Source organism: Anarhichas minor, unplaced genomic scaffold (genome assembly GCF_050575085.1).
Source record: "Anarhichas minor isolate MPS153535 unplaced genomic scaffold, ASM5057508v1 ptg000055l, whole genome shotgun sequence".
Classification (NCBI taxonomy): domain Eukaryota; kingdom Metazoa; phylum Chordata; class Actinopteri; order Perciformes; family Anarhichadidae; genus Anarhichas; species Anarhichas minor.
The window spans coordinates 5320392-5335500 of NW_027466501.1; the positions used below are offsets into that span (position 1 = coordinate 5320392).

The window sequence follows — 15109 nt, forward strand, 5'->3', positions numbered from 1 at the left end:
CTGCCACAGTAGTCATCACAAGCTAGAAGACCCGGCAAAGAGCTGTCAGCAGTGGGCTTCCGTAAGACGATGTTCCAGACACGTTGACATCATCGTCGTCTGCAGACGAAGCTGGTCTCTCAGCGGGGATGACCGGAAGCAGTGGCGGAGCGGGGACTTACACAGCAATGATCTCTAGCTCTGGTTTGCTCTCATCGCAGCGAAGCATCACATCAAAGCATCACATCAAAGCGTGGAAAGTGATCCCACCACTGCTAGCATCGAGTCTTAGGCAGCGCTCAGCAGGCTGGGCAGGCTGTTGACTGCTTAACAGCCTTTTTGCGTGGTCCATGGTTACTGACGAGGGTCTTAAAGGGGGGACTACATCTGTGGATGCAGGCAGTCGGAGGGCAAATCGCATATCGATTAACGATGTGTGCTGCTTTATGTTCTATGAGTTCCGCATGTATTCTGGCAGGCATGTCCTGGCTGGCTACGCGTATGCAAAATTTCCAATCATGCTCGTGAATAGGAGAGTATTAGACATATAAGTAGAAGGGACTATCCAATTCAAATCAACGTAGCTCGATGGTAGAGTGTCCATTTTTGTGTGTATTGTTGCCATTGCAACCGTTGCAGCTATCTAACTTCCGCATAAACTAAACAGACTTACGGCAAGGCGCAGACTCACTGAGGTGAGGTTTTGCAGTGACAACTAAAACTATCAGTGGGGTCATAACGTTACAAAGCACAGAGAGCTAAAAGTAACGTTAAATAAGTCAAATTTAACTTAATAGGCTACCACACACTCTTGTCACAGTGTGGGAAAGCACATTTCTATCGCCAGATGAATGACAACTTTGTTTGGCTCATTTTCTGTAACCAGTGTAGCATTTAACTATCGTGGAATTAGCAAGCTAGCTAACTAGTGGACAGCTGGCTAGTTAGCTATCTTGCTTATTCCACCATGCTACACTGGTTACAAAAAATAAGCCGAGCAGTGGCCTGGTGGCCAGCGGCAGCGCTAGGTCTAGCAGTCCCTCCACTTCCCTCCCCGTTGCTCTGGAGATGGACAAGCTATATTACCTCTCTAACTAGCCAGCCATCTGTCTCCGGAGCTGAGTCTGCTCTCTTACTGGCAAGCTACCACAACATTTTACGGCCCCATAGCAACTAACAACAATCACCATTTTCTTTTGTATTTGTCAAATGACCACGGAAACCAGTTCAATGTCCTTTCTACTCCTATTTTATTTCTATAGAATTACCCATAGTCCAGTAGACGGTGGAGCCTGTGTGAGTTAGTACAACATCAGATCAATTCAGTTCTCTCTTCTGCTCTCCTACTCTCCTCACAAACTGAATGACAGATAAGGGAAGGGGAGGCCGGTAACAAATCAAGGATGAGATGGGATGGATGTTTCCAGGGGTGTACACAGGTGATGAAATCCAGTGATGAAATCCCGGCTGTCACAACATGCTTCTATCTTCGTTACAGGTATGGAAGCCCTGGCAATGTGACAAAGGAGTACTATGAGTTTGCAGACTTTTTCATGAAGACCTATGCAATGGGCCTACAGCAGGTAAGCATGCGTCACTGAGACTTGAAGATGTTGGTTTAGATCAGATCAGGGATCGGCAATCTTTTCTATAATGTCAGTGTCAATTTGCAAAAATGCCGCTGTGCTATTTTGTGGCATTTTCTAATGAGCATGCCATTTATTTATTTATGCACTGATAGTTAGTTATATTATTACCGAAGTTTGACCTTGATGTAACAATAGAGCTGTAGACCTATTATTATATTGTGCAGGGTCCCCTCTCTGTTACTCATGTCACGTGTAATGAGTATGTTACACATACAATAAATCAAACCCTACCTTTCACTGCTAACTTGATCTAAGTCTGGTCTGCAATGTTGAGCAAGTTACTCAGGAGGTGTAATGAGTTACTTTTTAATTATTACTTCTATTCTTCTTTAAGAAGTAATACATTTTACTTTTCCTATTACTTGGTGTCAAAAGTAATTAGTTACGTTATATTATATATTACATCCTCGGCACGGTCAAACGTGCCTCAGGCCATATTTGCCTGATGCGATGTGAAGATGCATACTGACCTGCTGTGATGGACTCATCACATTCTAATTGTACTTACAGTTCATAAGCTTAAGGCAAATATTAAGCTATTTAGAATGTATTTAATGTACTTAGTTGTGTTAGTATATAACAACTTTATGCACCTTGTTATTGTGATCGAAATGTGTTAGATTGCATTTAAACTATCCTTATCTGTCGTATTTGAGGTTACATTTGAGGATATACATTTGTCACATATAATGCAAAATGCAGTTTTTAATGACTTAATCTGTGTCCCTGGTGTGTCTGCAGACCCCCAAAGTGTCATAAAAGACCATCCTCTCTCTTTTTCTCCTAGTCAATCTCTCAAAAAGCATGTGTAAAGATGAGCAGATCAGATTTGTCTCCCCTTCTGCGCCGTCACGTTATCTTAACATAAGCATACCTGGCACGATGAACCCATCACGCTCCGATAAAGCAGTGTTACTTGAATTAATAACTGTCATATAATAACTGTTTTAATTATTGAAATTGTAATCCCTTATTACGTTACTGGGAGAGTAATAATATTACAGTAATGTGTTACTGAGTAACGCTTTACTGCCCAAATCTGCTGGTCTGCATGTTGATATTTACAGCTGCACACAAACCACTGAATGGTCTGTTGTCAGTTGACTGTGAATTGGAATTTGTCCAAACTTTTATACACAGCCACACTGAACATCTCTGTATTTGTCAGTGCAACAGTTTTCAGCATTTCCCATCATTGCATTAATGCTCATCTCAACAGTTCTTGCAGACAAACCAAATCTTTAATCCTGGATATGATGGTGTCTTTATTTCGTAGCTCTTCAAACAAAACCTCTGCACTGTGAAGCAAAGCCTCCTGTATGTATTCTCTATCTATGAAGTTTCCTACATTCAGCAATACACGCCTTCTGTAGCCTGATTTTGAAGGTACACAGTTTGTGGTACTCTGCTCAAAATACTTTGGCATGGCACATGCTCTTTTTGTCCAACTGGGCTGAAAAGACCAGCTACATTTTCTTGTCATGTCTTGAGCATATCTGTACAGTGCGGTGTCCTCTTTGCCAGATGTTTCCTGGTTACAAGACCTACACTGTTGTACAGCAGCACAAGGACCACTGAGCATGAATTGTACGCTGTTGCACTAATGTAATATTTTTAACAAAGAAATAGCATATTTCAATATTTTACTATATTATTTGCTTTCTCATGTGTCACTGAAAACTGGTATGCCCATGCTGGCATGTGTCACGTGCGGTGCTCACGCTAAAGGCAGGCGCCTCCCCCGCTCCTGGAGGGAGAACTTCTTTCTTTTTTTTCTTTTTCTTTTTTTACTGAGAACGAGGACCCTCAGAAGTGTGCTCAAACTGAGGGGACCTCGAACGAGCAGATTCACCCAATCAGCCGCCCTGGGGTGATGACGGATCAAAAGGACCCGGCTAGCAGGCCCGTATCCTTCAGAGAAATCCCTCTAGATTCTCGGCCCTGATGTCCGGTCTCCCCTGTGGGTTCCCCTACACCAGTCTTAGCCCAGGCTCACGTAATCCCGTCCCTGAGTTAAGGAGTCCTGTGAGTTTTTAGGTCACAGGACTAAGGTGTGAGAAGGGGCAGAGCCCGAGCCCTCTCTACTTGACTCACCCACTTGGCCTGTTGGTGAGCCACGCGGAGAACATTCCGACACACCACTCGGTTACCACTTGGGTGTGTATAAACAATGGAGACAGTTCACACACGAGCCTCACCCAATCTATTTAAGTTCACTTTAAACAATGTTAACTCCTGCGGAAGGTCTAACAGCTACAAGTCTGATCCAAGCTCACGGTCATTTACGGCCCCTAACCGTTGGTTTCTCCTACTCTACGGTGGAATGTGAAATGTGTGTGTGCGTTTGTTAACAGTAGCGTGCCGTTGTGTGGGATTCCTGCAATTTACCCAGCGGCTAAGCGAGCCTCCTCTAAGAGGGAATTCCTCTTTTTAGTTTTTCGTTGTCAAAAAGAAAAATGAGGTAAAAGAAGATTGTACAGTTTCCACTCAGTTTATTTAATCCAATCAGAGTAGATACTTTTCAGTTCAAAAATAAAGAAAAGTAAATCCACTAAAATCAAAGAAAAAGAGTAAAAAAACCTTAATCCATTTGATATCCCAGTGAGCAGGTATTCCAAGGTCCGGAGATTTATAATCCAGTCGTTAATAGTCCACAAAGAGTAAGTCCGTGTAGTCCTCTCCCCACGACTGCCCCGTGCTTTTATCTTATTCATCTGCTTTTACAGCCAGCTCCGTGGACCAGAGGGAAGCCCAGCCCCTAAGTGACTTTCTCGTGGGAAAATGTTGTCATGCGTGGGCACTGCACCTGCACTGGTACGCCATAGCCTCTGCTCATGCTGGCATGTACACCGGCCCGCTGAACCGCTGCTGGTACTCAGGACGTATGCAACATTTGCTCACAGGCCGAAAACAACCCAAAGTATTACAATAATACACCAAAGTATGTTAACAGGCTGTGTAGACAATTGAAATAACAACAAGCCATCGAAGTAATTGGCCAAGCATAGGGTTAATCTCTATATGTACTCTTTGACGAGGCTGTTGACTCTACCAAGCGGGTAGAGTCACATTCCTAATGCAGTTCTGAGATAATCGAATATATTAAAGCATGATAAATGAGTAAAAAGGTTAATTGTGGATGCGTGTATGTGTGCGTCAGCGTACATCGTGTATGAACAGATCCGTGCAGAATGCACATATAATTCATGCACCAGTACTGCCCATTGTCCCATACATGCTATGGATTTGTGTGTGTATGTGTCAGGCCATACTCATGCACAAGATGTACATGTACAGAGCACAAAGATCCCTTTGTCATCAAGTTACATTTATATTTATTTTTGGTCTTTCGTTCATTGTTTTTGATAAACCAGTGCTACTTTATAACACCCTAGTAATTCAATGACCAGGGCATTACATCAAACACATGCATTATAAGTTGCCGACCCCTTGTTTAGGTTTTCATGATTATGTTGCTCAAGCTCGGTTTTGGTTTGTCTCTTTTGTCATGTATTGTCTGTCCAGGTCCTGCTGAAGGTAGTGGACCAGCACCGACAGAAGCACTATGTTACTCCTCGCGTCCTGCAGCAGTGCCTCAACTACCTCAATCAGGGCCTGTCACACTCACTGACCTGGAAACAGATGAAGCCACATATGCAGGTAGGACATCATGGAGGAATGTGATAAAGAGTGATCGTGTAGATTGGTATGAAATTTGTGTCATTTTTCATCTAATTATTTGCATTTACTTTTCATTTTCCAAGGAAAGCCTTTTATAAATAGCTGCTATTTTAACCATTAGTTCCTGGCACATACAGAGACGTACAATAAGTGTAACTCTACAGTCTGCTCTGACTAGAACTTTGATTCTGATTAGACTAGTGCTAATGAGTTCAGGTTGGGTAGTGTTCGAGTTCCCTCACATCAGGTTAGGGTTTATTGACCGTTAGGGTGTTTCCATAGCGGGAACTCTCTCAGGGTGCCAAGAACCTTTTGAGAAACCGTGTGATATGGAAACATAAATATATCTATTGAATAGAAATGTCTCCTCTATTCAAACAAGGGCTTCCTTTTTAAAAGTCTGTGAAAGGTGAGATAATACCACTGCATCGTTTTTCTGACCAAATATTCCGTTTCATTTGATGGCGTTTAGCCTTTCGTAAACAAGATTTTATCTGTGGTTAAAAACCCTGTATTAAGTGAACTGGCCAGCCTAGCAGCAATCCAACATCACCATAAATTACAGTTGTATAACCCTAACGATACGTCATACAATCATATCTTCCTCCTTTTCTTCGGGTGATAACATCATAAAATAGGACACCAGACATTGAAAGTTTCATTCAAAAAACGATTCTGGATCAACTGGAGAGTCTTCTGGGCCGATCACACGATACGTTTTGTTCGAAACATGTCACCCACAAAAGCATCGTTTTATGACGCGGTGCGCCTGATTTGTGCTCCTCACCTGCACCGCGTGCTGCGTTTTTCAGGCGATTTCTAGACGAGCATTAAAATATTTTCAACTTTTCAGTGTCGGGCACAGAGGTGCTCCACTCGTTAGTGTGACTCTAGACCGAGGCAGCCAATCAAATCAAGCAAGAGGCTGGCTTTACTACTCTACCACTGACATTGATCAGAATCAGAATCAGAACCGTTTATTGCCATGGTATGTTGAACATACAAGGAATTTGACATGACGGGAGGTGCATAACATTTCACAACAATCAACAACAATCAACAGTGCAAAGTAGAAACATATAAAAATTTACAGAAAAATATAAAATAAAGTAAAATATAAAATAAAGTGCACAAACGAACAGATAACAGGACTATAAACAAGTGAGATGTAAGTGTAGTGTAAAAGTGTCGAGTGTAATAGAAGGGATGTGCAGGGGAGTGACCGGTAGGAATTTGTCCTGGGGATGACAGAGTCAGTGGGGGTCCGGGGCTCTGTTTAATGAGCCCAACTGCCGACGGGAAGAAACTGTTCATGTGTCATGAGGTCTTGGTCCTGATGGACCTCAGCCTCCTACCAGATGGAAGGGGCACAAACAGTTTTTGTCCAGGGTGAGAGGGGTCGGCTACAATCCTTCTTGCTCGCTTCAGGGTTCTTGAAGCGATCAAGTCTTGGAGGGACGGCAGATTGCAGCCAATCACCCTCTCGGCAGAGCGAATGATGCGCTGCAGTCTGCCCTTGTCCTTGGCAGTGGCTGCAGCGTACCAGAATGTGATGGAGGAGCAGAGGATGGACTCAATGATGGCTGTGTAGAAATGCACCATCATTGTCTTTGGCAGGTTGAATTTCTTCAGCTGCCTCAGGAAGTACATCCTCTGCTGAGCCTTCTTGGTGATGGAGCTGATGTTAAGCTCCCACTTGAGGTCCTGGGTTATGATGGAGCCCAGGAAGCGGAAGGACTCCACCGCGTCGACGGGGGAGTCACACAGATATTACCAATATTACCGATTTTCAACTATGATGAACAACATAATATTTCCCCTCATTCAACAACAGAGCCACAGCAAGGGCTTGATGTCTGCATTGAATAAATGTATCCCCTTTATTTACATTTGATCGCCTGGTTACTCACGCACCCCCGCTCCACAGGCTCATCAGCTGTTTTGCCAAACTCGCTTTTCCCAGGGACATTTTTGAAGTGTCCACGCCTCTTGCAATGCCTCTTGCAATGCCTCTTGCAGTGCCTCTTGCAATGCCTCTTGCAATGCCTCTTGCAGTGCCTCTTGCAGTGCCTCTTGCAATGCCTCTTGCAGTGCCTCTTGCAGTGCCTCTTGCAATGCCTCTTGCAATGCCTCTTGCAGTGCCTCTTGCAATGCCTCTTGCGGTGCCTCTTGCAGTGCCTCTTGCAGTGCCTCTTGCAATGCCTCTTGCAATGCCTCTTGCAGTGCCTCTTGCAATGCCTCTTGCAATGCCTCTTGCAGTGCCTCTTGCAGTGCCTCTTGCAGTGCCTCTTGCAATGCCTCTTGCAATGCCTCTTGCAGTGCCTCTTGCAATGCCTCTTGCGGTGCCTCTTGCAGTGCCTCTTGCAGTGCCTCTTGCAGTGCCTCTTGCAGTGCCTCTTGCGATGCCTCTTGCGATACCTCTTGCGATGCCTTTTGCAATGCCTCTTGCAGTGCCTCTTGCAATGCCTTTTGCAGTGCCTCTTGCAATGCCTCTTGCAATGCCTCTTGCAATGCCTCTTGCAGTGCCTCTTGCAATGCCTCTTGCAATGCCTCTTGCAATGCCTCTTGCAGTGCCTTTTGCGACGCCTCTTGCGACGCCTCTTGCGACGCCTCTTGCGATGCCTTTTGCAATGCCTCTTGCAGTGCCTCTTGCAATGCCTTTTGCAGTGCCTCTTGCAGTGCCTCTTGCAGTGCCTCTTGCAATGCCTCTTGCAATGCCTCTTGCAATGCCTCTTGCAGTGCCTCTTGCAATGTCTCTTGCAATGCCTCTTGCAATGCCTCTTGCAGTGCCTTTTGCGACGCCTCTTGCGACGCCTCTTGCGACGCCTCTTGCGACGCCTCTTGCAATGCCTCTTGCTGGGATCGGCCTCTTGAGAGACTTACTAGAGCAGCCTGATAATACGGAATTGCAGTAATCTAGTCTAGAAGTAACATATGCATTAACTGATTTTTCTGCATTGTTTTGAGACAGGATGTGCTTTATTTATTAACTCTTATGTCGGTGACAAAGGCATTGTGGAAGTCGGTCCACTTTCAGCCTGCAACACATCGTAATGTTCATGAGAGAAGTTTTGTGAATTAAACATTAAGTGAAAGTCATTCAGCTTGTTTGGTTTTTGTTGTTCATCCAAGGGGATCATTTGTATGCTTGCAGGCTTATTTTCAATGTTTAGCATTTTGGTGCTTGACAAATTACCTAAAAAATGAATTGATTAATACATTTTTTGGCAATTCATTATGTATCGAATCAATCCATTAGTGCTGATATGATCAGTCAATTAAGCACTGTGTTCACGAAACATTCGCAAAGCCAAGTTCTTAGAATATTACAATTGAACATTGTTTACCTCATGTTTCCTAGCTTGCTGTCTTCCCTGTATGTTGCTACACTGATGAATATTGTAAAAGAGGGAAACCATCAGAACTACAGTGTAATTACAGTTTTAACCTAGTTGGTTCAGGTTGGTTTTGGAGAGTACATAAAAGGGAAGAGTTGCTTTAAACTTGTTCATTTATGTTCTTGAGAACCAGACCGTACCAAACGTGTAATGTCTTCACTGTCTTCAGTTTCTGAAAGGTGGACTTCAGAGGGATGCAAAGTTTCCTCTATCTCTAGTGTCACATGTCTTTCCTTATCTGCTTTTCCTTGTTATTGATCATCTCTTACAGACCATATGCCAGGAGGTCATCTTCCCTCTCATGTGTTACAAAGATGAGGATGAGAAGCTTTGGCTGGAAGACCCTTATGAGTACATCCGCATGAAGTTCAGTGAGTACACTCCATCCATCACTGAGCTCGCTCAGCCAAGAAAAGCATTATGCCAAATCAGGCTGTATGTTGGCTAATAGATAACACACCATATCTGTTATTAAATATCATTGGTAACATTTTGTAAATGCTTGTTTGAATTAACATGCATAATAATCTACTGTACATTATCATGTACAGTAGATTATTAGAGCACAGGAAAAACTCCCTGAAAGTGAGTGGGCTTTTGTTTATGAACTACTCTTTGTCGTTCAATCAGGAGAGACTTGATTAGAATGAATAATAATTTATTACATATATATATATATTCTGTATATATATAAGAAATTAATAGTGAAAAGTCTTTGGCGATTGGACTCCATTATGACGTAGTATATTAGAGGGTCTAGACCAGAGGTCTTCAACAGGGGATCCACGGAGGTACTGCAGGGGGTCCGTGAAATCTTTGGTTGATTAGACAATTTTTTTATTTAAAAAAAACAAAAAAAAACATGAATGTGTCCATTATTTTAATAGTTCAGTATTGTATGCAAGATAACAGGTATGTTTATGAATGTCAGTGGCACGGCCTCCCTACTCACTGTGCCTTGCACATGTTTAAAATAAGAACATGAATATATGAACCTGGGTATTATTTGAATAGCTTAGTATTGAATGCACAGTAAAGAGGTATGTTTATACATGGCACTAGGCCCAGTTTAATATAAAACACGATTTTATACAATATGTATAGTCGGGGGTCCCTGCTCCATCTCTCTATCAGTTTGGGGGTCCTTGGCCTGAAGAACGTTGAAGACCCCTGCTCTAGACAGTCTGGTGGTGGTGATGAAAGGATCTGCTGCAATGCGATGATGAATGAGAGCATGACTGTGATGCCGACTGGAGGTGACTGCCATGACAACTGAAAGCAGCAGAGAGAACATTTTTAATATTTGACAGCATGTGATTGGCTTTAGGAAATCGTTCAGAATCTGGTTGGTTAAGTTAAAGTGAACGCCCACAATCATCTGATAGAGTAAACACAGAGAGAGAGAGATTATGAATGTAAAGGAGTGTGAAGAGAGTCTTCCTCACTGAACTATAGCAGAGCTTCATGTGTGACCTTTCAGCTGCATCATTGCCATTGATCATAGTGGTGGAGAAGGGATTGTTTGATTGCATTCTCTTTGTGAGTGTGGTTGTGTCTGTGTTGCAGACCTCTATGATGACCAAGCGCTACCAGCCACTGCTGCCCAGAGCGTCCTCTATAAAGCTGCTCGCAAGAGGAAGGAGGTGAGAAGGAGCATCGGTCCTGAAGAACCGAGTACATTTACTCAACTATGGCAATTCTACACAATGTGTAGGCACCGGCTCTTTGCCTGAGTGTGTTCATCTTTTGAGACTTTATACTTTTACTCCAATACATTTGTCTGATGACTGTGGGTTAATGGTGGTCAATCATTTGACATACAAAGCACAGCAAAGATATTCTCTTTGTTTTTTTCTTACCTTAGTGCTTTTTTGCCAATCTTTACGTTTATTCTGCTACATTTAATTAAAGCTGCACTAATCTGATCAAATTGCAAGAGGCATTGCAAGAGGCACTGCAAGAGGCACTGCAAGAGGCACTGCAAGAGGCATTGCAAGAGGCATTGCAAGAGGCACTGCAAGAGGCATTGCAAGAGGCACTGCAAGAGGCATTGCAAGAGGCACTGCAAGAGGCATTGCAAGAGGCATTGCAAGAGGCACTGCAAGAGGCACTGCAAGAGGCACCGCAAGAGGCATTGCAAGAGGCATCAAGATAATGTCATTTGAAGGGTGTTGTTTGTAGTGATGAACCCACAGAGAACTGTCACTCACAGTTACACAGCCTTTTAGCTCATTATTTGGGTTTTCTGGCCCGCAAACTCAGCCCAAGTCAGACCTTCACCTGAGGCTGAGTGGGTCAGTCAGTGACCACGTTTACATGCACCAAATATACCAGCTTTTGCCCTTATTCTGAAAAGGTGAATATTCCTATTAAACTGTATACGTAGCAAATGTAAAGGAATCCACTAGCATTCCCATTTACATGCAGCCGTGCATGTTCTGATTCAAATACAACGGCCCCATGCCGCATCCTCATCACCGAGGCTAGTGAGTCCCACTTTTTAGAAAGGGGTCGAGGCCCTAACATGTCGTTCATCACGTGAAAATATGCAAAGTGAAATGGCATGAGCGTTTGTGCCATTTTGCTTCTTTGCAAACTTTTTTTCAAAGTTTTGCCTTGGTGGCAAACTTGTTCTCCCGTGCGAACACAGCCTCCTTTTTCATTCCTTCAACCACCTTTGTGAAAAGGTCATCGTTGCGATATTTGTGCATATCCATTCATAATGCTTAAAAGCACGTGGGCTTCTCTTCTGAGCATGCGCCACTACTCCAGCTTTACAAACTGTTGTCTAGTTGGTTTGTGTACAACACACAGAGCTGGTCATGAACAGGAAAGAGGCCATGCGTCACAAGGTGCCCTAAAACCATATTTAGACGCATATTCCAAATGCACTCCGTACAAAGAATGTTCTCAAATCCCAAATAATATCGACATATTCCACATGTCTTTGTCGGAAAAGGCTCCATTCAAAATAAGGCCCAATACAGAATATCCAAACGGAATATGATGTTTTCATGAACCATGTCATATTCAGAATAATAGTGGAATATGGGAGTGCATGTAAACGTAGTCAGTGATTCCTTCAGCCGAAGACCAAAGGATCCTAGTTTACAAAGATACTGCACTCAGTGAACACCAGGAAGGAAGTCTGCAATACATGCAAAGAAGAGCAACGGCTGTTTCTTTGGAAAATGTTGAAAATATATCTTTTGCAGCATTTAATGCTTAATGGCATTTAAAGATTGTTGTTGCAGTTTGTCGTCGGCCTATTATGTCTTTCGACACTAACATTTACATTTTTACTGCAAACATAATGGTTCCAAATATCGGTTATTGGTCTTCTTAAGTACTAATAAATAGTATTTGAATCAACCCTCAAATAATACAGCGGTCGATACCAACAGCAGATATGCTTTGAATCAATCTGATTGCAGCCAGTTGCATTGTGCAAGTAGGAGGGACGGATATGTTCTGCTGTGGTCAAACACCACGGCAACATGTTGGTTTGACATTTTACAATAAGCTTCAGTTTCTGCATCATCCTTTTCTCCATGTAAGCTTTGTGTTTCCCTCTTGGCAGGTTCTTCCTCAGATGATGGAGTTCTGCCACCAGATACTGATGGACCCATCTGCTGACCCTCGCAAGAAGGACGGGGCACTGCACTGCATCGGAGCTCTGGCTGAGCTCTTACTGAAGGTACGCTCATCCACAGATACACCTCTGGGTGCGACTTTGTTTCCTGTGAAACAGGTTGGATGGAGCCTGTAAAGTTTAAAGTAATTTTAACCCACTTGCTGCCTTTTTGGTGGTTTAATAATCTCTGGGCTGTGTTGTGTGTGTGCATTTCTCCTCCTATAGAAGCGGATGTACAGGGAGCAGATGGAACTGATGCTGCAAAACTATGTCTTCCCTCTGCTCAACTCTCCTATGGGTTACCTGCGAGCCAGGGTGAGTGTGTCCTCTCATCCCTCCTTCACAGGGCTAATCTTTTTATCATTCCATTAAACCTGTGTGTATGTGTATTTATATTTAGATATATATTTATACATATACAACGATATGACAAGCTACAATTTCTGAAAAAACCCTCCAGGACTACCCAGAACGTTGGCAGGATTGGGGGCTGTGGCTCATTGGATGAGTCGATGCTTCCTTGGGCAAGACACTTAACCCCAGGCTACTCTCAGGCTAGTCCTGCAGAGTGTGAATGAGTGTGAATGGTTTGTTAGAGTACTGATGGGCAGGTGGCACCTTGCATGGTAGCCCTGTCATCAGGGTGTGAATGGGTGAATGATGACATGTAGTGTTGAAGAGCTTTGAGTGGTCAGAAGACTAGAACAGAGAAATACAGGAACAGTCCATTCACCATTTGAAGGGTCGTGGTTATACCTGGACCTTGGTCGTGCCTCGGCCATGGCTGTGCCTGACACACACACACAACTACTATTATTATTATTATTATTATTATTATTAGTCACATTTCTATTACCATTACTGTTACTATTACTGCTGCTATTATCATTATTATTCTGTTATATCCAAGGCTGCTGTTATTATTAGTAGTCATCATTTATTATTAGTGCTACTACTGCTATTACTTAACTTGTATGTATTATTTATATCATATGTACGTTCTGTGCACATGACATCTGTTACACTTCTTGCCATCCTGGGAGAGGGGTTCCTCCTCTGTTGCTCTCCTGGAGGTTTCTTAACTTTTTCCCCTGTTAAAGGTTTATTTGGGGGTTTTTCCTTTTCCGATGCGAGGGTCTAAGAACAGAGGATGGTGTGTGCTGTGCAGACGATTAATGGACCGTTACATATGTGTGGTTTCAGATATCTAAGAACTGGATGGACTGAGATGAAACATGTATGGGTGTTAATTAATTTGTGCTTTGGCAGTCGTGCTGGGTGCTCCACTGCTTCAGCCCACTGCGTTTCCATGATGAGCTGGTGCTCAGGAACGCTGTCGAATTGGTGAAACAGGATCTGATTGACGACAAAGAGATGCCCGTGAAGGTGGAAGCTGCAATGGCTCTACAGACGCTGGTCAGCAACCAAGAACAAGGTGTGTGGAGGAATTTAGATGTTATTTTACAGTCATTTGTAGAACACTTCAATCAACTGATACTGCTGTAAAGTTCAGAATAGAAAACAGGTGAAAAGACTGAAAGGGATGATGCAAACCACTGGATGAATATGGCTAATGCAAAAAGTGCAAATATGACCATGAAATGAATGCCTTACCAAAGCTTTAAAGATATATAAAATGATATGAAATGACATATACTGTGATTCATGCTCTTTTCTGCGCGTGTGTAGCCAAGCTGTACATCAGGCCGTACATCCGGCCGGTCATGCAGGAGCTGCTGCATGTGGTGAAAGAGACGGAGAACGATGACCTGACTAACGTTATTCAGAAGATGATCTGCGAGTACAACCAGGAGGTGGCCGCTATCGCTGTGGACATGACGCAGAACCTGGTAGGAACACAACAGACCAGCAGGTTATTAACCAATAAGCAAAGCAGGGGGAATAACGATTAGCCAATCAGCAAGGACTAACGCAATTACCCTCTGAAGCAAATTTATGATTTGTGATTTTGGGCTATACAAAAATTCCCTCGACAAGAGTCAACCAGCGCCAGGGAGAGGTCCCGCAAGGGCATCCTCCCACACCGATCGGCCGTCCCTAACCCGTCGAGTTGAATCCCCCAGGCAGACTGCACCCCACCCGTTTACCTTTCAACGGTCTCACGCCCTCTTGACGTTCTTTTCAACTTTCCCTTATGGTTCTTTTTGATTATCCATCTCGTGCTGTTATTTAGTCTTAGATGGAGTTTACTACGCGCTTTGGGCTGCATTACCAAACAACCCGACACTGAGAAGACCGGACCTTGGCGTCCTAACACCGTCCACAGGCTGAGCTTCGATCAGAAGGACTCAGACCCCTGAGCCTCACCATGCAAGTGGTCTTGCATACGCCACATTTCCCCAATTTGCCCGTCGGACGGGGATACAGCGCTGGGTTCTTACCTCTTCGCTCGCCCCGACTGAGGGAATTAGTTTCTTATTAATATGCCTAAATTCAGCGGGTTGTCTAGTCTGATCTGAAGTTGTAGTCGAATGGCTTTTTGGAGGACAACAGCGTGGCTCCCCTGGCTCACGTTCTCAGGATCGGGTACCCCACCGCGGCGGAGGAGGGTCCCAGCCAAACCCCGAGGCACCTCCTCAGACCCCCGCTAGAATGGCACCGTCGGACTTAAGCACAGAGACGAGGTGTCCACCAGCAGCCGATTCCAGAACTGAATCAAACTTTATATTTACTTATTTTTAGTTTGAATACATTGTTGTATTTTTCCAAGTTCAAGACCAAATTTTTAACTTTCAGTTTCTTTTTTT

At 43.6% G+C, this 15109-nt stretch overlaps 1 protein-coding gene across 1 annotated transcript in view; it reads left to right on the top strand.

Annotated features, from left to right (window-relative positions):
- The window catches only part of ipo8 (importin 8), a 61520-nt gene that overhangs the window by 28367 nt on the left and 18044 nt on the right, over positions 1-15109 (top strand). Inside the window, exons 8-15 of the mRNA XM_076076173.1 lie at positions 1478-1562; positions 5154-5288; positions 8979-9078; positions 10274-10350; positions 12288-12404; positions 12567-12656; positions 13611-13776; positions 14031-14191. Of these exons, the coding sequence (XP_075932288.1) occupies positions 1478-1562; positions 5154-5288; positions 8979-9078; positions 10274-10350; positions 12288-12404; positions 12567-12656; positions 13611-13776; positions 14031-14191 (931 nt within the window). The remainder of the gene's footprint in view (positions 1-1477; positions 1563-5153; positions 5289-8978; positions 9079-10273; positions 10351-12287; positions 12405-12566; positions 12657-13610; positions 13777-14030; positions 14192-15109) is intronic.